The sequence below is a fragment of the Lemur catta genome, chromosome 11 (assembly GCF_020740605.2).
Source record: "Lemur catta isolate mLemCat1 chromosome 11, mLemCat1.pri, whole genome shotgun sequence".
Lineage (NCBI taxonomy): Eukaryota > Metazoa > Chordata > Mammalia > Primates > Lemuridae > Lemur > Lemur catta.
In genome coordinates, this window is record NC_059138.1 from 64755796 (window position 1) to 64782048 (window position 26253).

Here is a 26253-nt window from a genome sequence, read left to right on the forward strand (position 1 = left end):
GAGAGAACTAAAGAAAGAAGAGTATCAGCCAAGACTGAACAGTGAGCATACAAGGTGCCAGTCCACTTAAGGTGGGCTGGACAACTGGGCAGCTTAGTGCCCAGGTGCCAAGAGATCCATCCGTGCTGGTGGCCCATTGTTGCACCTGGGCCATCTGGTTGGGAGTTATGGGATGGAATCTACAAAAGGGACACTAGAAGATTAATAAAGTAAGGTGGGGTGAAATATAACTAATATGTTAGATGGAATGACCTTTCTTTTTTTTTTTTTTTTTTTTTTTGAGACAGAGTCTCGCTCTGTTGCCCGGGCTAGAGTGAGTGCCATGGCATCAGCCCAGCTCACAGCAACCTCAAACTCCTGGGCTTAAGCAATCCTTCTGCCTCAGCCTCCCGAGTAGCTGGGACTACAGGCATGCGCCACCATGCCCGGCTAATCTTTTCTATATATTTTTAGTTGTCCAGATAATTTCTTTCTATTTTTTAGTAGAGATGGGGATCTCGCTCTTGCTCATGCTGGTCTCGAACTCCTGATCTCAAACGATCCACCTGCCTCAGCCTCACAGAATGCTAGGATTACAGGCATGAGCCGCTGTGCCCAGTCAATGTAATGACCTTTCAATGTAGACTTAACTAGGAATTTATTCAAAAATGTTTGATTCATTAATAGAGTATCAGCCTTCTACATTTTGATTGATTAGATCATTTTAGTATTTTTATAGTCCTCTTTTATCTTCTGGAGTATCTAAGAAGTGTTGGTCTCTCAGATGACATGTGAAATACTTTCAATCTATTCTGTTTACTAATTTACCTACAATTTTTAATACTATTTTAAACCTTGGAACTGTTCCATTTTGGTGGCACATGTGCTAATTTTCTGTGTTTGGCTTATCGTTTTTTTAATAGCAGCCAAATTGTCATGATGCATAGGTTGTGCCCCAGACCAATTTGTCTTTGAGGACTCCGTTTTATTTTTTAACTTATGTATTTTTCGTTAGTTGATTTTAAATTGTAAATTGTAGTGCAATGTACTAAAAGTTAGCTTTTGACAGTGGCCTAGTAGAACCGTCTTTGCTACTCTTTGTTATTTTCCCATGTTTAAGCTAGCAAAGTTTCTTATTCCAAGTGCCCTTGCTTCTCTTAGGACAGGACTTTTATAAGGGCTCAGGGAGTACCTTATAAAGGCTAACCCTCACTGCAGCAGATTATACTGTAGCGTGAAGAGCTAAATTTAGAGGAAAGCCAAGCCTCTGCCCCAAATAGTAACAGCTAAAGGATAGATACTCTCTGTAAGCAGAATATCTTCATTTAGTCTTTCACTACCAGTGGGTGAGTTTTTGCTTTGTTTTTGTTTGTTTCAATTTTTGGTGTTATTTATATCAAAATCTTTGAGTACCTTTTTATGTTTGCATGTTATTATGTTATCTTCTACATGGAATATATCAAGGGTGTGAAAAATAAGTGCACATAACTGGGCTACGAAGAAACAAACTTCTGTGCTTAGAAGTAAACTAAGTATAAAAGCTAAAGGTTTTGAAAATAGAGTAATTCTTTCATATGCTGTGTTTGGTGGTAATTCTTCATTAACAGAAAAAATAGAACAAAGTGTAAAGATAGAGTTAATTAGGGAATTCCAAGAGTTTGTATTCTAAACCTCAAAATAAAACTTTTAGAGGGACTCACACTTAAAATTTTTTTTAATTTACAAAATAAAAACATCTTTAGCTGGGGTGTGGTGGTGTGCAACTATAGCCCCAGCTACTCAGGAGGCTGAGGCAGGAGTATCACTTTAGCCCAGGAGTTCAAGGACAGCCTGGGCAACATAATGAGACCATGGTCTCTAAAAAACAAGCAAATAAAAACATCTTTGGCAGAGAGTAACTCCTTGCTTACATGTTCACCTGCTGGAGAAGTTTCAGGCTAGCTGAGCTCTATTTTTATTATTGCATCATGGTACAGGACCCAAGTTCTTGACAGATATTTTTCTTTGCCAACATACGAATACATTTTGTGTAATTATTGTACTGCGGAGGTGGGGAGACAATGAGGGAAACATCCCTATGTCATCATGACTTTTGCACCAATACAGTATTTGCTGATCCTGAGTGAGTATTGAAAATGCCAATAGGGAAATTTCTGAAGAAAAGAGTTTTGCAGTGTATTACAAATAATGTGTTAGAAGCTCAACTTCCAACACCCATCCAATGAAATGGAATTTCATGGATTAAGTTTATAGCATTTGTAACAATTTCTGTATGTGGCCATTGCACTATGCACATAGAGCCATCAGTTACTTTCTCTCCCCTCCTAGTCTGTGCTTCTGTTTCAACTATGACATTGTATTGCAAATCTTTGGGTTTTATCCCTCCCACTGGGTTCCTTGAGGGCATGGCTTCTGGCTTAATGATCTTTGTATCTCAAAGCATGATGTATTAAGTTCATTTTACTTTATAGGACTGATAAAAAAATTGTCTACTGAAACCATGTAATAAATTACTTTTTGTACTTTATTTTTAATTAGTTTCACTTTTAAAATTAAACAATAATCAATTTGAAATTTTCAATGATAAACAGATTTTTTTTATGTGAAGCTATAAGTTTCTCTTCTTTCATGGGGGGAAGTAAGATTTGATACATAAATAATAATTTTTCCATGTTCTTAAGTATTTTTAAAGAACCTTTGGGAAGTAATTAAATAATGTACTTAAATACTATAAATTTTCTTGATTGCTTGATGGTGTGAGTAATTGGCAAAATCTAGACATTTTCAAATCAATTTCTAAAAGCTTTGAAAAGTAATAACATCCTTGAATAATGCACATTATCTGAAATGTTTGGCCTTCATAATTTAAGCAATGTAGATGTATTTTTAGTTTATAATATTTATACCAGCAAGCTTATTTATTCTAAAGAGTTCTTATGGAGCAGATTTTACAGTTTTTAAAAAAGATAATTTACTATATTTTTAATTGTATATTAAATCCAGTAGAAGAATATAGAGTACCCAAATCCCCATCCACTGCAGCAAACAAAAAATTAAAAACTTGTCAACAGTTTCTTGTATCCTTCTTAAATTTTTCTTGCATAGAAAATCATATATTATATACATCCCCTTTTTAACCAAGTACTTAACATTCTTTTATTCAACTTGCATTTTCCCCGTTAACAATATGCCTTGAACATCTTTCTGTATCAGTGCCGCAGCACTGACAAGTATTTATTAAATGCTTAAACTTTGCTCAGTATTTAGGTGCTAACGGTATAGCATTCAGTAAAACCTACAAGGCCCCTACCCTTTCGGAGGTTACTCCTTCATGGGGGAAATAGGCCACAAACAGATAATAATAAAATGTCAGGTACTGCTAAAGCCTCTGAAGAGAAATAAAGCTAGGTCAGGAGAGAGGGTGACAAGTGGGAGAAGTTGTCATGGGGATGGTCAGGGAAGGCCTCTCTGCAAAGGAGGCATTTGAATGAATGCAGGAAGTAAGGCGTGTGGGCAGAGCCTCACCAAATGGTTCCCAAAAGTATCGCATGGAGTTTAACCTTTACCCCAAGTGGATGTCTGGTTGTTTTCCCTATGTCCTTTGCCAACATTGAATATTGGTAAACTTAAAAATTTTTGCTAGTCTGATAGTTTAAATTAGATCTCATTTTAAAATTATATTCAGTTATGGGTGAGATTGAACATGTATTTATTAGCCATATATTTTTCATATGAACTGCTTGTTTGAAATACATGATCTTTTTTTATTTTGTTTTCAGAAATTTTATGAATAAGCATCAGAAGCCAGTGCTAACAGGCCAGCGGTTCAAAACTCGGAAAAGGGGTAGGTTGTATTTTGTGTTTGTGGGTGTGTGGCTATCAGTGTGGGAGGGTGGTGTGTGTGTTTAAATTTCTAATCAAAATATAAAATTGGAGGAGAAGAATTTAAATGATTCCTGTTTTCACCTACCCTCACTAATTCTACTAACTGGAGGTCTGAATGTAGAATCTGAAGTTCTGCATTGGAGCCCTCGAATTGCCGGTTACTTAGGTGTTTCATGTTGAACAAGACATTTAACTTGCCTGAGCTATGTGTCTATTTACAAAGTAGGGATAATTATACCTGTTTACATTGTCTTACTCTGGTGAAGTTACAAAGGCAATTGATAAACTTTACTGGTTTTGACATCAGCATTTGTATTTGGTTTTTGCTTTCTTTGTTGTTTTGAGAAAATGTTGATGGCAAAGATGGTAAAACTAAGAGAAAAGTAAATTAAGGAGTTAGATATTGAAGATTTTTTTACTGTTTGAGAAATTAGTAGGTGAAATCTATTGCCCTAAATACCCTTAAAACTCATGATATTTTCAAGTGTCTTTTATTGTGGAGAGAGTAGTAATAGACCCAGTGTGATGAATGATAAAATTTCTATTTGTGTGACTTCTCTTTTTTATATAATGTTCATCTTACTGTCCTTTCTGTCTAAAGAACATTTTAAACATGGTTTTATATTTATCAGTTTTGCATAATGATATAGAGTTTCTCTTAGATAAAAGACTAGTTGAACTGAAACTCAATAGGGAAACTTTCAAAGAGGAAACATGGTAATAAAGTAAGTTAAATAACTTTGAAATGAGTGACTGAGAAATATTTAAAGAAGCATCATGTGTAAAATGAATGATGTTGAAGCATCATCCCATGTAATGATCTTTGAGTACTAAATAGTTTGATTGATAAATCACTTTTGTATGCCTTTGGCATTGCCGGTGCTCAGGCAGCATGTATAGCCTATGTTCTCTTGCAATGCTGTGTCCACTTAAGTAACAAGTCGTGTAGAAAGAAAAACAGTCTCTATACAAGGATACAACACATCATTTGGATCATAAGAGTTTGCAAGAGTCACCAGATAGACTGAATTTAACTGTGTGCTGCCTGCTGGAAAGATTTAAGTTCACATATACACACACACACACACACACACACACACACACACAAACAAAAATAAAAAAATTTAAAAGTAACCAGAATATTGTTATTTTGTCTAGTATGCAAAATACTGTCTGTCTTGCACTCTCCTTTTTCTATTTTCTTCATTCCTGGCTCATCCCCATAAGGTGAATAAGTACAAATATAGCCCGAGCCACCTCCCTCTATTTCGTCCTCATCTTAGTCTTACAAATTGCGTCCCTACTCCAGTTCCCCATTGAAATCTGAAAGCAGATATCAAACAAAAGGTGCTAACCAGAATGCTTTCATTGTCCCATTGTTTAAAGCAGTGTTGAAGGGAAAATGACGTGGATGATTTCAAAAGGACTTATCAGTAACGAACAATATAGTTCAGAAACCTATTTACAGTTAAGGCATTGTGGGACCTAGTAATGTGATAATAGTTAATATGTGCCCAACTGTGAGGCGCAGAAAGGTTTTCCACTGCCTGCCCACTGAGGGAACGTGTTAATCTCAGACCTGGATCTCCAGCTCAAGTGGCTTTGTTAGTGTGACGCTGATTCACTGTAACTGAGCTGAGAGCAAGAAAGGGCCCAAGAATGTGTTGCACAACAGCAGATGTGATTCAACAAATAAACTGGCCCTTACCGTCTGTCTTCAGTTTAGAACAGGAAAAGTTTTCTCTCGTGAACAGGTTTGCCTCTGATTCATGCGGTGGTCAAGATAGCACCGCTGGAGTACGCAGGGAGAGCTACCGAGAAATATATATTATTTGTCAGTTGATCTGGATTTATATAACTCAGGTCTGTCGGGAATTTAAGCAATACTTGAGCCATTTTGTGCCAAACTGCTGATTGGGGAGAGAAAAAAACTGAGTCAACCTCATTTTCTGCTCTTCATAGTAGGGAATTGCCTCCTGACAATTTATCATGCCATGGCTTTTCTTTGCCCTTATTAAGGGGCTGACTTCAAATAATTGGTTCGCAGTTTTGTAGAGCTGAGAAAAAAAACTACTGAGGATATTTCAAGGTCATTTTGATAGGCTGTTTTCTGAGATCTGTCATCACTTTGAAACTGTTCCCTCGCAAAGCTAATGCTCTTGCATGCCAAGTTAGTATAACGATGTATTTCTTATTGCTTAACATTAAGTATAAACATTATGATAGGACACACTATAGAGAACTCCATTCAGGCCCTAGTTTCCTTTATGAAATACTCCCATCTTGTTTATGGCATGTGCTCCAAAGTTGTTAAGTTTTCCAGTGTGGCTTGCGAGAGTCTGAAAGGACGAAAATTTCTCCTGCAAGCCATTGTTATGCTTTGCTAAATGAAATATTTGTTGATTGAACTGGCCTTTCTGTATGGGTTTTTATAGAAATTGGATTAAAATTAGTGACAATAGGAGAGCAAGAATGGCCAAATTGCAGGCATCTGGAGTGAACATGTACTCAGGTTTGTGCCTCACACTTTTGCCCTGTGCTACTGGTTTTAAATCACTCTTAGATTCATGGTAAGTGGTGATAGTAATGAGTTAAGTGAACCTTTACATCTTGAAATATATGTGAATGTGTGTATGTGTGTAGTTAGAAAATATATGATATTTTTAATTCATTTACTATATAACCTCAGTGACATTTATAAAGGAATGTAGGTTATGTTATAATTTATCACTTCATTAACAGGTGGGAAAAATGCTATATAAAGCAGTTACTGTAGTTCCATAGTAAGCAAGTTAGGTGAGGTAGAGGCACATTTAAGTGTCAGTAATAAGCCTGTTTCTCTAGGTCAGCACAAAGGCCTTTATTACTAACTCTTCAGTGTCACCCTTGCGATTCACCACACAGTATAAATTTGAGACCCTAATAATATACAATCCCATTTCAAGAGAGGTTGGAATTGCCAAATAGAAATTCAAGGAGGCAATGTCATATTTTCATTAGAATTTTGTTAGTATATTTGCTAGATTAACCTCAAATAAAATACAAGCTGCATGTGCTGTTTTTTCAGATTAATAGGAATCTTTAGATAAATTGTTGTCTTGTTTCCCAAACCTCCATTAGTGTTCTTGCCATTTTCTTGTACAGGAATTTTCTATTCCTCTTGATGGGCTCTTAGTCTCAGCAGGTAGGAGCTTTTTTCACTCCGTGAAAGAATTATCATGCCACTATAACTGTTTAACATTCCCAAGCTATAAGTGGTCATTTCGATCTAACAGTTTATTGCTGTCTGTTGAAATATCTTTGGCCATAATATGCTATCTTCCTTTTTCTGTTTCTTGGCAATTCTTTTGGAAAATTATAATGAGAGGATAAAGGCCTTTTTACAAACAAGTTTTTAAGTTGTCTCTTAAATTCAAAACAAAGTCCTCTGCTTGGATTCTTGGCATAGTCTGGGATTTTCCTTATTTACCAACTTGTATTTCCCAATGTCTCCATTTGTATTTTCGAAATCGTCAAAATCTGTTCTACCACCTGAGTCAACATCCAAGCATGTTGTAGTGCCCTTGTGAGGATGGCCCCAGTTGATTTTGGAAGCTGGTCACAAGACTTAATAAACAGCTTGTGGTCTTTTTACTTTTATTCTCATATTATAGGAAAGAAAATTCTCCAAGGGGGAAGGAGAATTAAAGGAGAATTCCCCTTTAGCTAGAGATCCTAAGTAGGAGGTGAGGTTTTCCTTGCTGGCCAGTGGGTTCCTCTTGTGTAGAGACACAGTTATCCCCTCCTCCAGCTCCACATAATATATTCCTCTAGAGTTCTCATCCATTTTCCTCCCCCTCTACAAAACAAGACCCTAATTATATTTCTTCTGCAGTCAACATTTGCATGTTCTTGGCTGCATAATGTTTTGCTTAAAACATCAAAAGGACTTTTTATCTCTTGTTCATGATGAATATTGTTCCAGTTAATTTATGTGTGTCTTTATGGTATGCTGCATGACTCTGACTGGTACTGGGCATGCCATTCTTCTCTGGTTCTGACGCTGATGTCATCGGTGTTAACCACTTATAACCCATCGCTTTTGTTAGGCGACTAGGAGTAGTCAGTCTGTACAAAGTAAGCCATTGCTGCGTGGTTTTTAAATAATAGTTTTTAATTTTATCAAAGTTGTGCAGGCACATGGTGTGGCTATTTCTTGGTTTTTCTATTGGAAGTATTAAGCATGCACTTACTATTGTGGAAGGTGAGGATTCAGCTCTTTTTCACTGCCCTCCCTACCTGCATACCTCCTGTCCTTCTTCTCTATTCCCTCATTCTATCATAATTTCAGCTAGGCCAGTGTCTAGGGTTTATATTATTGTCACTTTATACATGCTATTCACAGACAAACTGTTATTTGATTGCTTTTCTTTTTCTGAACGTCATTTTGTTATCTCTGAATTTAATAAATGTTGTAATTTTTCTTTTTTGTCCCCCCCTAGTTTTTTGTGCCTTAGAACTATCCAATCCTAACCTTTCCCTTTGTGGGTATATAAATCTCTAAATACAAAACATGCCGGGCGTGGTGGCTCACGCCTGTAATCCTAGCTCTGGGAGGCCGAGGCGGGTGGATCGCTCGAGGTCAGGAGTTCGAGACCAGCCTGAGCAAGAGTGAGACCCCGTCTCTACTAAAAATAGAAAGAAATTATCTGGCCAACTAAAAAATATATATACAAAAAAAAAAAAAAAAAATTAGCCGGGCATGGTGGCTCATGCCTGTAGTCCCAGCTACTAGGGAGGCTGAGGCAGTAGGATCGCTTAAGCCCAGGAGTCTGAGGTTGCTGTGAGCTAGGCTGATGCCATGGCACTCACTCTAGCCCGGGCAACAAAGTGACACTCTGTCTCAAAAAAAAAATAAATAAATAAATACAAAACATTTCAGGAGTTATGGCAATGATAGTATTAAAGGAATTCTTATATCATATCATATTATATTATTATATTGAACAACTCTCTCCTGGTCGGGTTGCTGTCTAGGCCAGTTGTAAAGCTGTCAACCTGAAATGCTTGAAATGTCCTTTCACCATTATCCACAAAAGTACTATTGCCTATCTCATATTTTTCCCCTTTTTTCCTGGGATCTCATAACTTACTCCTTAGTTATTCGCTATTTTTGAGGCCTTAAATATTTCAATGTACGTATCATCTGTTCATTCTGCTCTTACCCTTGATTAAAAGTTGGGCTACCTTGAATTCTAGGTTGGAAATTGTTTTCCTTCAGAATTCTGAAGAATTTCTTCTAGCTTCTGGGATTTCTGTTGAGCAATTCAATGTCTGTTTCTTAATACTTATATATCACTTGGTTTTTTTGCCCCAGAAACCTTAGATAGTTGCTATGTTCCCAGAATTCTGAAATTTCACCATAATGAATGTACTTTGTGTGGATCTACTTTCAATCATCGTGCTGGGTGCCCAGACAGCCAGTTGTTTGGAAACTCACATCCTTCAAATCTCTAAAACTTTACTGAAATTTTTAAAATAATATCTTTTACTTTGTTTTTTCATTCTGTCTTTTGATTATAATTATAACGTTTGTATATTTGACTAATCTGCCCTTTTTCTTTTTTTCTTTTCTTTTCTTTCTTCTTTTTTTTTTTTTTGCTACTATTTTAAAGCCTTTGGCCTTTTTTTCTAGTTTCTAAGAGATATCTCAACTTTTTCTTTTAATTCCTCCACTGAGTTTTTCACTTTTCTATTTTTTATTCCCAAGAACTCTTTTTTTATTTATAAAATGTTTTTATAGTATTCTCTTTCCTCTTTCCTTCCCCTTCCTCCTTCTCTTCTTCTAGTGGCAGTATCTTCACTTAGCTCTCTAAAGATATTTATGATACAGTTTTTTTCTTTTGAAATTGGGGTTCATTATTTACTCCTCTCTCCCAACTTACAGACTTATTCTCCATGGGTGGGGGCCAAGGTGGGGGAAGGTGATGTTCTTAGAATTGAATCTTCGATCCTTTACCTTTAGTATATTCATTTTGTTCTTCCTAGTCTGACCTCTGGTTTGTCATCTTCACTTCTTTTCAACATTATATGATCCCTGCTTTGTTCAAGACCTGATTCTAACCCGACCATCCACAAGAAGTCTTGCTAGAGCCGAGACTGTAACTCCTTCCAAATCCTGACCTCAGCACATCATACTGCTTCTCCTCCACACTCATGTGTGCGGTTCACCATTGCAGTTCCTTTGTGCCTTTGATGTACGCCTTTCTATATCGGTCTTATCAATGTTAATGAATACACATTCTAAAATCATCTGTTTTAATTCTAGTAAAACAAGTATCCATAGATATACCCTCCATAAACAAAAAAGCTCTTTGGAATCCTCAGTACTTTTTAAGAGTATCAAGGGGTCATAAGACCAAAAAGTTTAGAACATCTGCTCTGAAGCTATAAATATACATATGTAGCTCATGGCATTTATTAAATATTTAAGTATTCTGGAATAAATTATCTTTTAAAAGAGACATCCCTCCTTATTTCCCCTCTCCCAATCTTTATTTGTTGTTTATGTCTACATATTTTTCTGTATTCTTTGGTGATTCTCTGTGGATCGTTTTCTATCTCAGTTGAAATAAAAATTTAAATTTTGATTGTTATACTCTTTATTTTTTTATCTAATTAGGGTTAGTAGATTACCTATAAGTAATCCTATCCTATAAGTGACAAACATGGACAATCATAAATTATATTATGTATTAGAGTTAAATATTTTTGTGGCCATATTAAACAAATAAATTATTCGAGTAAATGGTTAAACAAGGAGTTTCAGAGCATGGAAATCTGATAGAAAAATTTAAATTGCCTTCAACTTTTAAACAATCACATTATCAAATACAGACCTGTGAATGAAGGAAATATACAGTTAGTCTCTTTGGAGAATATCATACATACACAAAGGAATAATTTTATGAATTTTTTATTTTAGATGAAAAAGAGAAATTTGAACCCACAGTTTTCAGGGATACACTCGTCCAGGGGCTTAACGAAGCTGGTGATGACCTTGAAGCTGTAGCCAAGTTCCTGGACTCTACAGGCTCAAGATTAGATTATCGTCGCTATGCGGACACACTCTTCGATATTTTGGTGGCTGGCAGTATGCTTGGTAAGCCATGCATTATCACATCTTTTTGTAGTGCATATATATATTGCCAATTCTACTAAAGTATTTCCTTATAAGATAGAATCTTTATAAGCTTATATTTACTATAGTTGATATAAAACACAAATGAGAATCCACAATTTTTTGCCTAACTTACAGTTTGGGATGGTATTGATATGGGTGATTATTGGTTAACAAGGCATAGAACCAAGGATTATTGTTGACATTTGATCACAGGTGGCCACTTTGGTTTTGCTGAAAGCTAACCTTCCCAGTGTCCCTGATCTTTGAATGGTTTTTGAGGGACCATAAAAAGAGTAATTTCTACAGAAGCGTATAATTTAGTGTATGTCCTCTAGATCCTTCTCATATAATGAACTCAAATGCCATATAGCAGCTTTTCTTTTGAACCTTGCTGCTCCTTTTTTTTTTTTTTTTTTTAAAGACATAGTCTCTGTGTTGTTGTCCAGGCTGGAGTACAGTGGCGGGATCATAGCTCATAACTCACTGCAGCCTCAATCTCCTGGGCTCAAGTGATCCTCCTGCCTCAGCCACCCGAGTAGCTGGGTCTACAGCTACACACCACCATGCCTGGCTAATTTTTTAACTTATTTTGTATGGAGACAAGGTCTCACTATAGTGCCCAGGCTGGTCTTGAACTCCTGCCCTGAAGTGATCCTCCTGCCGTGGCCTCCCAAAGTGCTGGGATTACTTACAGGTGTGAACCACCTTGCGTAGTCCAAACCTAGTTTTTTAAAAAATCCTTTTAATTATGAGTATATAGTTAGGAGAATTAAAGATAGAAGACTAGAAATTATTAAAGTAAGTAAAAGTAAAATAATAGCTACGTCTTATGGAGCAGAGGCATTGTTAGGTAAGAAGGCTTCAGATTACTATGTAAGTGTCTGTCTTAAATCATTGGTCCAAATATTTGTTAGGTATCGTAACCACCCATTTTTCCCTTTCGTAGTTATTCTTGTAGATCTTATTTCTTGTAATTAGTACCTGTGGTAGCTATGAATTACTGGAAGTGGTCAAATCTCCTAGGACAGTGATTTTCCATTTGCAAACATGTAGAAGTGTTTTGGTTGTTACAAAGACTTCAGAGTGGGGGCCAGGTATGCAGCCTACCCTTCCATACAAGGGACATACCATGCAATGCAGGACTGCCCTGCCCAAAATGCCATCAGTGCCTTTTCTTAAGAAACACTGCTTGAGGCAACCTTCTTTGGCTTTGAGACAGAGTGTGTACATTCCTCCATTTTGAGGTGGAGCCACCCTTAAATTCCTTTTTCTCTGGGCTCTTATTTCAAGCTATCTGTTTTGGTAAATGGCCCCATAACAAGGCCCCCTGTAGTTCAGCATTGCTGGTTTCTACCACATATCACTGTAGGTAATTTAAGTCTAAGTATAACAGCTATATATGGTGTGTTCAAATGCCAATACACAGAGATAATCATTGTTAATATTTTGGTTAATTCCCTTCTAGAAATCTCTTTACCTCATAAACTTTTGAAAATGGGGTGATCTTATACAAATATGGTACTTGCTAATTTATATTCATTCAGTAATATGTTGTTACCTTTCACACTCACGAGTGTTACGCTGGATGACTCTAAAAAGAATTAAAGCCAAACTGATGTTAAAGAATATTTAAGTTGATTCCATTTTTTGCTGTTATAAGCAACAATGTCATCAGTGTCTGTGTATACTTATCTTTGTGGTCTTATATTTATCTACTTAGCGAAGGATTAATGGATTAAAGGATAGAGATATTTATATCTGTGTCTATCTATATCTACCTATCCAAGAAAACCAGCTTTTTAAAGGAATGTTCTAGTTAACATTTTGTCAAAAAACTCGAGTCCTTTAGCCATGTTAGGTACTTAATTCTCTCAGTTTTTTACATCTTTGTGGATTAGGTTAGTGATAAATATTTACATTTAAAATTTTTAAGGTAATAGTGGAATTGAACATTTCCTGATTTGATTATTGGCTTTTTGTATTTCATTAACTATGGCATATTTTTATCAACACACTGGTAAACTCTATGCAAGAATAATTTTCAATGACTTTTGGTTTTTCTTCAAATTACACATAAATACCTTAGTCTGTCCGATGGTCCCTTTTCAGTCCTGAGTGACCTGCAGGCAGCACTGTTGATGCTTCTGTCATTCCTGAACTACTTTATTTTCTTCCCTTACATGAGACCACCTAGACCCCCTCCCATGTCTCTGGATGCCACTCCTTACGTGACTCCCCCATATTGAATTATGTGTACACTCTGCAGTGATTATCTCAAAGCTTCATTTACCATGATCAGCATATTTCTCTCTACAGCCCAGATTTCACTTCTTCGCTCTATGTCCATATATTCAAGAAGAAGGTAGAATAAAGCTTTTGGTGTGACTTACTTAGCATAGGCTGTACAACCCTAGATGTCTCCTGAGATCAGACGTATGATATAATGAATGAAGCCAGCCAGATAGCCAGATGCATTCTTTTTTTTGTTTTTTTGTTTTTTTTTTTGAGACAGAGTCTCTCTCTGTTGCCCTGGCTAGAGTGCTATGGTGTCAGCTCAGCTCACAGCAACCTCAAACTCCTGGGCTCAAGCAATCCTCAGCCTCCGGAGTAGCTGGGACTACAGGTGCATGCCATCATGCCTGGCTAATTTTTCTATTTTTATTAGAGACGGGGTCTCACTCTTGCTCAGGCTGGTTTTGAACTCCTGACCTCAAGTGATCTACCCACCTCGGCCTTCCAGAGTGCTAGGATTACAGGTGTGAGCCACGTGCCCGGCCGAGATGCATTCTTTTTTATATGAACACTTTGTTTAATTATTAAGTATGTAGGAATTTTCTTCACACAAACACACACACACACACACAAATTTACTTTCTCTCATAGTTCTTAAAACAACAGCCATCTTGGTCTTTCAGTTTTACCCTTTCTATAGTACCTACAAGAAATATTTCACTTTTGCTTATACCTTGAGGAAAATGGCAAGCACTCCAAAAACGTTAGAAATGGCAGCTAATAGTTGGTCCCAATATCAGGAAAAAAATTTGTAATGCAAGCTGTAGCAATATTATTAATGTGCAACAAGTTTTCTGTGTAGGAATGTAACTTTTAAAACTAGCTATTAAGAGAAAAGTCTACAGTTTCAAAACCAGACTTTTCAGTTATGTAATTTCTATCAAGTAGGAATAATTAGCCCAGAGTTTTTAAAGCCTGTCATCTTAATAAAATTTTGTTCCAGGTGGCTGTGTTCATGTAAAAGGGCTAATTAAATCTCATGCATAAATTAATTCAGTGAAAATAGACTCCTGAAGGAGCTGATTTCTCCAAAAACTAATTTACTTAGAAAACTGTGTGCTGGAATCTGAAGCTCATAGAGGAAGTGATAGGCTAAGGAGAATATAACTCAATTGAATTCCATTTGTCTATGTCTACTAACAAAGGTGGCTGTGTGTGTCCACTTTCATCCAGAGGTCTGAAATCACAAGTTAAATCAAGGCAGTTATACACTAAAACACAAACAACAGGAGTGGCTGATGAATGGAAGATAGTCTTTGTCTTTTCAACTCACTTGGCCTGCTCAAACTTTCTACCTTAATTACAGTGAAGTCAAATCAGAAAACAGAAATACCATTGTATTCTGATTCCATTCTCCTAATCAACCGATGCTGGTAACAGTTGAAACTTACAGCAGGAGCCTTTGAATATGGAAAGCTGAATTGGAGAAAAAAGGCATTCTTTTGTTCTAGTCCATTTAGTCCATGGGGGAAAAAGACGGGAGAGAATAAAATACTCTCCTGGCCAACGTGCCTGCTGAGCAATCAAATACAAATGGTAAGGAATCAGTGCAGACTGCTCAACCACACATGGGTAGCTGGGTTAGTGAAGGAGGGAGCAATGTTAATGGCCACCCAAGTAGAAGCCAAAAAGATCTGTAAGAATCAATTCTGGTCCATTCTATACTTGATGAACTAGACTCCAGCAAGACATTATCAAGTCTGAAAAGAGAGCCATGTCCTGAAGTGGAAAACATCTTGAATTGTATTAGGAATAATGGAATTAATTTCATTGATTAAAGGTTATTATTTTAGCTTTCATGGCTAAGGTTAGAGATTTAAACTGCCTTTTGCAAATCAACAAAGAGGTACAAAGCAAGAATTGTGGTAAGGGCATAAAACTCAGCGAAAGCACAGACCTAACAAAAAGTAATGATAATAATCAGGCACTGTCCCCCTATTTGCTTCTCTATAATTACTGCTCTCGAGTCACATAGCTGGTGGTCATAAAGACTCTTAACTTTCTCCATAGATAACATCACCTTTTCGAAGCCTAAAGGTAGTTTGTGAGATATCTTCCAGGCCCTGAATTCCAGTAGCAGGGCTGACCCATGCAGACCAGTGGCCCATACCAAGGAACTGACTCAACTGGTGGCATTACACGACCTCCCCCCAAGAACCTGCTCAACGAAAGACAATTTCCACACCCCTATGGTTCCACCCTGAAACCAGCCAATTAACAGACCCGATTGCCTAATCTTTGGCCCACCAAACTATCTTTAAAAACCCTTTCTCCCAAATACTCAGGGTGGCGGAGATGAGAAATTCCTCCCCTTTTCCCGCTCAGTGCTCTGCAGAATTAAAACCTTTCTCCATTGCAAGGGCAGTCCCCTGACTGCCTCAGTGTATTAGCTCTTCTCCTTGCAGTGGACAGTACAACCCAGTTAAACGACAATAAAGTGAGGGCTAGTATATTAATACATGAGAAAAAAACAGACTTACAAGGTCTGGTGAAGGCAAGGATATAGAACAAGAATGTTAGAGTATGAAATGGAACAACCAATGCATATTATAAATATAAACAAATATACAGCAACATCTATACATCCACATATGCATATTATTCTTTGACATTTTATGTGATTCTTAGGTTATACATCTACTTTCATTGTTTTATTTGATGTGTCAGAATTGATCTGCTCTGCAAAGACTATTCTCAATTTTTACTATTATCCTAACTGTGATTATCTTTCTCTTTTCAGCCCCTGGAGGAACACGCATAGATGATGGTGACAAGACCAAGAAGACCAACCACTGTGTGTTTTCAGCAAATGAAGATCATGAAACCATCCGAAACTATGCTCAGGTAGAGACTGTCATTGACAGATTACCATTGTGTTAGAAGCGGAAGCATTTGAACAGTATTAGGGAAAACATTTAGGTTCAGAATCTCTACAGCCCACTTTTTAAATAGGAATGTAAATGTATGAAAAGATACTCAGTGACACTCTTAATAAGACAATGGGCATTAAAACTATAAGAAGATGTCTTTTTTGTTTTTATTTACTTATTTATTTATTTTTACCTCTCATGGGGAACCACATGCTCACAGCAGTTTCTGGTGGGAGTATAAATTGGTCCTACCTCTATGGACAGCAGTTTTGTACTGTCTCTCAAAACTAAAACTACACATTCCCTTTAACTCAGTAATTTCACTTACAGGACTTCATCCTGCCCATGTGTGAAACAACACATAGAGTGGTAATCATTGTTGTATTGCCTGTGATTATATCAAAGAATGAAAACAATATAAAATCCACAAAGGACTGGTTAAATAAAGTTTGGTAGTTGGTATTAATAGACTACTATGTAGCTATTAAAAAGAAAGAGGCAAGAAGATGTTTACAATGCTTAAAACCTGTAATAGATTCATATCTAAATTAAATGGAAAACTGTAAGTCAATAAAAAAAAGACACACAACCTATTAGGAAAAGACATATACAGGCATTTCATAGAAGAAGAAATACAAATCCCAAAAAAACATATGGGAGACATGTTTCTTCAAACTCATTAGTCATTAGGTAAATGTAAATTAACATCATGAGATGTAATTTTGCATGCATTAGAGAAAAAGTAAGTCTTTAGCCATAGTAAAGGTCAGGAAGTGAGGGGAGTGTAAAATGGAACAACTTATTAGACATTACTTTATGCAACTGACCATATGCATCATGACTAGTCAGCTTAAGGTTGGCATGTTTCTATTCTGATTCTATTACTGACTCTTCCTAGAAGTCAGTGGTTATTGCCAACTCAACTAATTAGGGCAAGTCCTAGGACAATAGGACTTGTTATACACATTTCAGTATATTAGATGAAAGGGGCCCAGGAATTAACTATGGGTAAGTGATGGCATTTCAGATGATAGAAACCATGTCTTTATTAAAATGTATGAGACATGCTAAGTCAAATAATTGGAAATATGTGGCCATTAGGGATTTAAACTCTTAAAAATGATTTTTAATTACATATTATTTTTAGCAAAGGTATTCCTCTCCTTTTTTATATTTAAGAAATGTATAACAAATAAGCACAAAGAAAATACTTTTTAAACAGAGCAAAAGGTTAAGCAGCTGAGATTGAGTAGGCCAGGTTCTAACCTGTTCCTCTAAATATCTTTGCTTCTACTATGTATGGAATGACTTTAAACACCTTGAGAAGGTGTATACTGGAGTAAATATTCTCAATTCAAAACTGATCCTTTAAAATATTCCACTCACGTTTTCATATATTAGATAAGGACAGTTCACTAGGGATCACAATTTCTAACTTCTTATTCCTGCTTTAATGCTTAATAGCAGTTGCCAGGTCTGCAAATAATGATAACATCTGCCTTACCTTCCCCACCAATTTTTTTTTTAAGATCAAATTAACACAAATACAAGATGTATTATTATTTATATTCCAAGGGAAAGAAAAATAAGAAGGCCTGGAAGAAAAGTCAGTACAGCTGGTCCCATAAACAAAAAGATACGGAATTTGCTTCTTTGTTATATCTAAATAGCATAGTTTCCTGTTACAAATGATTTTATTTTTCATATGCAATATGGATATTAGATGAATGACCCTTTGATATGTTATTGCATTTAACTTTTAAAATTATTGCATACTTACAGACTAACAGAAAATCTTAGTCAATGGGGCGATCAGGCAGAGAGAGAAGTTAGATGGAAAAGGATATTTGAGTGGAGATTAATTTTATAAACTGTTACCTCATTAGACAATGCTTTTGTAGTTTGACTTTTGCTTTTCTATGTGGACATTTACCTGTGGGAATTTAGATAGTTATTCTTGGATAAGGAGAATTCTTTTTTCTGTTAATTATCGTATTAAGCAATATGTGAATATTAGCATTAAGTTGGAAATAAAATTTATAGGGTTTTAATACAATTTATTTCTTCTTATTATTGCATATTAATTCTCTGCCTAGGTCATCACTCCAAAAGTTGTAAGTGAGAGTAGAGCATGTGGATGGAAGAGAAAAGAAACAGATTAAGAAATCATTCCCACAGTTATTAAAATAACCAACATTTACAAAATCGCCATTTAACTAATGACACAATTCCACTTACAAAGCAGTCTAGAATCCCACTGATGTGATTGCAAACTCTGCTTCGGAGTTCTAACTGGATTGTGGGGGCCAGTAATCCTTTATTGCCAGGAAGTTATAACATTTTTTGCTTATCTGCTGAAAACATGATTGTTGCCCACCTGGAGCGTAATCGCCTCTGCGCTGTGCTTTCCTCCCCATCTTGTCATTATCTAAGTGATTATGTCCTTCACTCCTTCAGTTATTTTCAATCTGCATCTCGTCATTTAGAAATTACATTCATTTTATTTTCATCAAAGTTGTTTTTTGTTTTTCTACCTGTTATATTCTTGAATGAGTTTGTTTTATCCTATGTGTGCATTTTGAGCCTGTTTTTGTCCCTAGGTCATAGTAATTGAACTTGTAGTTCTCATACCACAGTATGAGCTCATTTATGCATTTTTATTATTATAGATCTATGGTGTAGTTATGGTGAGTTTCTATACCTTTTTTCTATGCCTTTTTAAATTGTTTGCACAGTATTTAATGGTTCTGTTTTATATTTAGGTCTTCAATAAACTCATCAGGAGATATAAGTATTTGGAAAAGGCATTTGAGGATGAAATGAAAAAGGTAAAACTCGAATATAATGCCTATCTATTTAAAGGGGGAGAGGGCAAAAATTTTACATATATAGTGATAGTTCCAAAGTGCCATGTACGTAGTAAGTTTTTAATAAATGTTTGTTATAATAAATAAGTGAATGAGTGTGATAGGACATTAGCTAATAGCTATAGGAGGAAATATGTGACTGTGGAGGACTTTTCCCATTAATATTTAATGTGACATAGTTTGCTTTCTTCAATCGGAATAGTCTTACAGAATATGATCTCTGGCCTCACAGAAGTTAAAATGAAAACTAGAGATTTTGAGATACAAAGATAAATATATCAAGGCAAGAATCAAGATAAAGTTGATTTAATTAGTCAAAGCCCATGAAAGAGCATAACACAGCAGCTAATGCTCAATGAAATTCTTTAGTTTAGAAGATACAATTTAGCAAAAGGGATAAAAGCACATATTTGTAGATAAACCATATGAGTATAAATCTCAGTGCTTTTTCCATGGGTGAAATAGCTATAATAAGCGTATATACCTTATGTTTATTGTGGGAATAAATGACATAACATGTTAGGTGGGTAGCATGGTAAATGGCCTCTGACAAGAAAGCCAAATGAACAGTAGCATCTTCTTAAAATAGTCCTCTTTTTACTAATTTGTAACTCTGTATTTATATATAGCACTCACTGTATTAACTTGTTACAGATTTATATGTTGCTTTATCATTGTTTTGAATTTTAGACATCAGCCTAAAGTATAAACCACATGAAGAAAGTAACCATAACATCTACTTGCAATTTACCTACTTCCCCCTGTTCAAAATGATTCTGTATATAATACTGAAGAACAATTTGGCAGTAAAGTCATTTAAAAAAATTTCCATAATCCACGATCCAGCTGTCCCATTTATAAGACTCCTTTAGCATGAATATATAAAGCTATATGTATAAAGATGACATCACATTTTGAAATACCATAATTTAACTAACCAGTTTCCTACTAATGGAGACTGGTTAAATTATGGTTTCTCCATAACAGTAGAATACTATGCAGTCTTTTAAAGAATGAGGCATAACTACATGAATTGATAAGGGAAAATGTCCATAACAAATTAAGTGAAAAGGCAAGGTACAGAACAAATACTTGGTAGTAGTTTGACCTTGGGCAAGTTATATATAAGTGTATTAAAAAATCTGGAAGGACATCACATCAAACTGGTAATGTTAATTCTTAGGGGGTAGAATTAGAGAGAGTATTTTTTTTACATGTTTGTATTATTTGACATTGTTTGATTTTGTTCAAAAACTATGTGTTAAATATGAAAGAATTTTAAATGGCAAAAAATAGTTCTAATGGACTGCCAGGCCCTCAGAAAATAATAAGAGCTTGATTAAATAAAGAAATGGAAATGTTGAGAAAATATGATACAAAGTTCAAATCAATTAAGCATTGCTTTGTCTATTAATATCAATCATGTTTTTACTCCTCACAGTTCATCTAAACCTTGAAAACTTTAACTCTTTCATTCGTATGGTGAATATACTCTCAAGAAGTATTTTTTTCATAGTATTTCCATCTTTAAAGGCCAGCTCTGTTGTAAAACATGCATCCCAATTTAATGTTGACCAATAAAATAGAGCAATGTGATTATTATTTTTAGAAGAAAGATTAATTTTTATCTTATTTCATTATGATCAAGTATGTTTTCTGTGAATATGAGTTATGAATGTGCTTAAAGAAGTAATGTTAAAACTTAATTTTAGAGGCTATTTTTTATTGTTCACTTTTATCTGTTCTTCATTTTTATAATGGGGGAAGAGGCCAGAATGATAAGAATTGTCTGTTTGTGTTAGTTTACTGTACCCCATTCCTAGTGCTTCCTGGATTTTTAGCCTTCGATACCCTCATTCTCTCACTCCCTGACACATAGACAGTGACGTCTTTTTAATTTGTTGAGAATTTAATAAGCATAAATTAGAAATCAAATGGGCTGGTTTGGTTCCAGTATGTAAATATTTGGAGAGTCACATAACCTCTCTGTAACATAATAATCCTTCACTTGTTGGGTGGTAGTAAATTAATATTGTCCTACCCACCTCACAAAGTTAGTGGAAGAATCATATCATTAGGCTGTGGGCGCTTCAGTTTATATCAGTGCCAATGACTTTTCATCAGTACAAAGTAATGGAAAATCAGCAAGGTCCCTGTGGTAATAGTGGCCCCTGGGGCATCTCAGTGGCATGCCTAACAACTGGAGAAATAGAGAACATAGCAGAGTATAGTCAAAGCACAAAACAGAGGAGAGCAGCTACAAGAGTGACTACTTTCACAATTCAAGATAAGAAGTGGGCTATCATCTCCTTTGCTTTGGCTTGCATTGGAACTTTCTGGGGTTGCTACTTTTTCAGTTCTCCTCCTCTTAGGGCAAGAGAATTGGAGCACTGGGACCCAAGAACCATCTTCACTCATTCATTACCCCTCCAAAATTCTCTTTCCCACTCACATCAGAGAACTTTCTACAGCTTGTTTAGGAACTTCCTTTACTTCATGTCTTTCATTGCCCCATCACCAAAGCTGGAGGTAAAACTGTATGATTCAAGAAATACCAGGTTGGAAAATCTAAACTTTTTAAAAAGAGCATCAAGAACTTAGAAAAACCCTCTCGAATACTCTTATATGCCGTGAGCTCAGAAAAGTGTATATCAGATATCAAAAGGTTAACGTTGACTCTTTCTGGTTTTTTTTTTTTTTTTTTTTGCCATAAAAATTCTAATTTTCAAAGAAAAGGGATACATATATCAAAATAGATGGGGTCACCCAAGGAAGTAAAAAAAAAAATCAAAGACAATATATTTCAGAAAACATTATGTCCATTGTGTATATTTATCATTTTTCATGTGTATAGTCAAATGTAAATTATTTATCTATTCACATGTTCTCCAAATGTCTCTTTTCCTTCCCATGAATGTTAGCTACAGCCCTGTATAAGTGAGCTTAGAAGAAAGAAACTATGCCTGAAAAAGTCATTTTCCATAGCAACCAATTTATAATTGAACATATCTGTTTCCAGTGAACAGCTGAGCTTTGCATATTCCCTACTGCGTGTGTGCCACGGAGCCATGGCTGTACGTGCTGTTTGTCATCTTCCTACTTTAGTCCTTTGCATTATAGACATGGTTTCTTTTGTTTGACCCACAGCTTCTCCTCTTCCTTAAAGCCTTTTCCGAAACAGAGCAGACAAAGTTGGCAATGCTGTCGGGGATACTGCTGGGCAACGGCACCCTGCCTGCCACCATCCTCACCAGTCTCTTCACCGACAGCTTAGTTAAAGAAGGTAATGATGCTGCCATCTTCCCACCTGGTACATGTCCAGAGAAAAGTAAAGCCACAGAGAGTTAGAAAAATTCCAGTGGCTCTTTTTAGTGTCGTCTACTACCCATCCTTCACATAAGAGAATGTTTATGTGTGTATATATTCCTTCAAATAATAAAAGGAGTGTACGTGTTAATTGTAGGAAATTAGAAGAAAAAATATGCACACTTGTACAAAGACATATAAAGAAAGACTGTCAGCAAATTGAAATCTGAGCTATAAAACTCAATACCTAGGTCAAATACCCTGAAATGGATCTGGTAAAAACTATTTCTTTCAGCTTAGGTGCTCTTAGCATATTTTATAGGGGCAGTGCTTCGTTGTGCAGGACTGCATTGTGCTTTGTGGGACATTTAATCTTTTGGCCCTCAGACACAAAAGGCCAGGCTGTAACTCCCACCCCCATTTATTGTAATGACCAAAAATGCCCCTTCACATTTAAAAATGTCCCCCAAATAGGACCGTTCTTCTAAACTCTTTCCCGTCAAGGTATGGGGAAACTGATGATTAGATGTTCATTTTGATCACATAATTAAGATACTCATAGTCTCAGTTTTAGAAAAAAAGTTAAGACTGTTGCATTAGAAAGAGGCTTGTTTCAATTTTAAGGCATTAAAAGAGTTTGACAGGCATGCAGACCATGATATGGTTGTAGGATGAAACAAAAGGGGGCTGTTTCCTTGTAGGAGGGTAATGACATTCAAATAATAATCCAACACAAAACACAGTTATTTTTCCTTAAAAATAAATTAAAAGAGCTTTTGTGAGAACATCTGTTTCTTCTGAGAACTTAAAAAGTTTTCCTCCTACATATATGAAGTCCCAGCCTCATTCATGCCTGTAGTGAAAGGGGTTATAGTTTTCTTGTAGCTAAGAAAAGAATAGTGCATCAAGAGTCAAATGGTATTATTCAGAGATTCTCGATAGTTTTTGGCTTAAAATAGCTCAGATTTATCACAGTACAGGCTCTGTGAGTGTTGATGGTATATTATTAATATTATGACATTTTAAAGTGTTTTCCTGAAGAGAATTCAATATGTCACACATCTTATTTATGCTATTAGCCATTTTACACACAAAATATAGGTAGAATATAAACATTAAACATTAATTATATTATCCTAGCCACCATAACATAAAATAATGGCCTTTCTAGTTGTATTAAAAACCTAAGTGATGTCTGCAGCTTCCTTTGAATGTGTCCAAAAATTACACTATTGGATAGATACATGGTAGGTATGGGATAAAGAGAATATAGCAAAATATCAACAGTTATAGAAACTAGATGGTGGGTATATGAATGTAACTTTTCTTTATGTTTGAAAATTTTTATAGTAAGATGCCGGGGTTGGGGGAGAGGAGAAAAATGCCTTTGCTATGAAAATAACACACTGCCTGTGTCATATAGATTTTCCTCAAACTCCACCATCTTTAGAAACTAGAGGTTTAAACACTTGCTTCCTAATGAGAAAAAGGGAGTTATACCGTTCCCCAATGCCCATGTAACAATTGGCCAAGGGAGAATGGGTCCATCCTACCCAGGGGAAGAGTGACTACAAAGAAATTTCCCCAACTTTCCACCAAGAGCCACTTTTAATACAAAGTGATAGGTTTAAATCAGGATTTCAGACTCTTAGCTTTGAGCATACTCTATTTTCTTTACTTACAACACAGACTAAGGCCTAGCATTAATTTGATTTGGGCTTAATTACATAAATTTACATTAAATTTGATACTCATTTTATGAGCTGATGATAATGTTAAAAATTCATATTAAAACAAATTAAACAGTTGTTAACATATAGTTCCCCAGCATATTAGAGTAGGACAGACTTCAGGGTGAATAGCAATCTCATTTAGGACTCATGTATTTTTTCCTATTATCATGCCAACTTCATGCCAAGGATGGTGCCCCCTCATCAATATAAGATGTCTGGTGGTACAGTTACGGTATATGTCTCCTGGTTCTGGTTCAGTGAAAGATCACTCCCCCTGAATACAGGAAAATTTATCTTCCCTTCAGTTGATTGGCTGGCACAGGCCACATGACTAATGCAGGTTTAGTAGCAAATGCCAAGGAAGTGCCATGGACAGATGAGCTTGAGCTGAAATTGCTAAAACTGATAGGCAGACAGAGGTGGTGCCAGGACTTAGATTAATCAAAATTCACTTGGCCTGGAAAAAATGGGAATTCTCTTAGGAAAGGAAATAAGGAAAATAAAGTAGCTGCTTAGGCCACATACAATAGTGAGAACTTAAGAAAAATCAGTTAAATATTTCAGGTACACCTTAACTCTTCATTAAATTAATGCAACATAAATTTAGAAATTTGAAATGTTCACAGAAAAAATCTATTTCCTAGTTATCTGATTATTTCTATTTGGAGATAAGTCATAACGTAATTGTGGACATGTGATTGAGTGGTTTTCTGATTACCATAACTAGCTTAATAACCATTATTTAAAATCCAGAAGAGTTTAACTTGAAACAGCCTTGATAGTTTTATAGCTTAACTCAAGATATTTTTAAACACTTTTTACAAAAAGTAAAACTGTAAAGTAGATGATACATGTTCATCTATACCTATACTTACATCTGTCACTATTAGTTCTTTTACTGGCCCCCTTTATCAGCAACTTAGTTGACTTAGTTATTTACCTATTTCAGGAAACCTAGGAAGAAACGATGCTTTTCGCATCATCACCAGGGGTTTTGCCTATAGAAGGAATGTAATTCTCCATTGTGTTTTAACAGGCATTGCGGCCTCATTTGCTGTCAAGCTTTTTAAAGCATGGATGGCAGAAAAAGATGCCAACTCTGTTACCTCGTCTTTGAGAAAAGCCAACTTAGACAAGAGGCTGCTTGTAAGTGTTTTCTGGTCAAAGGGTTGTATGCTCAATGCTTCTGTTGGAGCTCTGGCAATGTCTACAATGGGCAGTACATGACTAAGGTGGCTGGGTCTGTGTGGAATTGGAGCAGTGTTCCTTTTATTTCTATATAATTGGTAGATAGAAGTAAATTCCACTTTAATCTTTATTGTGCCAACAAATGGCATAATAAAATTAAAGTATCATAGGGAATAGAGATTTTCGCATTTGGAAGTTTGTTGACATGGTGTTAACATTTTATTAGAGTTTAGAATTTTCTTTTATAACTGATAACTTTCTAGAAATTTAAAGTTTTAATATGATAACAATCTCCTGAATCCCACCTAATTAGATACTTTTGATATCTTGGGTGGGAATACACTGGTCTCAAATACGTGTTAAATAGTTTACTAACAAAACAAGAGTTTAAATAAGATTCTTGTGGAAATATTTAAACTGTTGAAGAAAGCAAACAACTTGATTGTATCATAGTTCCTTGATTATATTTTTATTTCTCCATCTTTGCATTTTTCAAAGAAAAATCAAGAAAAAAATATTTTGTTCTTATAATTTCTATCTGCTCCCTATAATTTCTTTGTGCTACAAGCAGCAGCTGTAAAATGGCAAAATATTTCTCTAAGTAGAATTGCCTTTACAATTTTAGTCTAAAATTAAAACGTATCCTGCCATCTTCTTTCTTTTCACCTACTGTCTTCTCGGTTTCTCTCTTCCTGTGTTTTCCAGTATGCAAGGCTCCCAATCCTATGGGATAATTTTCAAACTATCTCTTTTCCTCAAGAAAACCTGCAAATAATTTTAAATATAAATCTTTGTATTTTTAATCCCTTAAAATTCTTTGTCTCTTAAAGTTTGCCGTAAAATATCCCTATTTGTATCCTTAAAGTCTTTAGATTATGATAAGAAAGAAAAATTAGGAAGACTAGATTCTGGTTCATTTCTGCTAATGATAGTATAATAATTTTCATTCACCATACATTTACTAAGTTCTT

General features: G+C 35.6%; 1 protein-coding gene across 2 annotated transcripts in view; it reads left to right on the forward strand.

Annotated features, from left to right (window-relative positions):
- The window catches only part of BZW2 (basic leucine zipper and W2 domains 2), a 57819-nt gene that overhangs the window by 16717 nt on the left and 14849 nt on the right, over positions 1–26253 (forward strand). Inside the window, exons 1-7 of one of the 2 annotated variants that reach the window (XM_045565170.1) lie at positions 1307–1325; positions 3759–3823; positions 10829–11005; positions 16059–16162; positions 18951–19016; positions 22203–22338; positions 25131–25240. In XM_045565170.1, coding sequence (XP_045421126.1) covers positions 3766–3823; positions 10829–11005; positions 16059–16162; positions 18951–19016; positions 22203–22338; positions 25131–25240 — 651 coding nt within the window. In that variant the 5' untranslated portion in view covers positions 1307–1325; positions 3759–3765. Of the gene's footprint in view, positions 1–1306; positions 1326–3758; positions 3824–10828; positions 11006–16058; positions 16163–18950; positions 19017–22202; positions 22339–25130; positions 25241–26253 lie in introns of those variants that run through there. The other variant, XM_045565169.1, reaches the window with a different exon arrangement.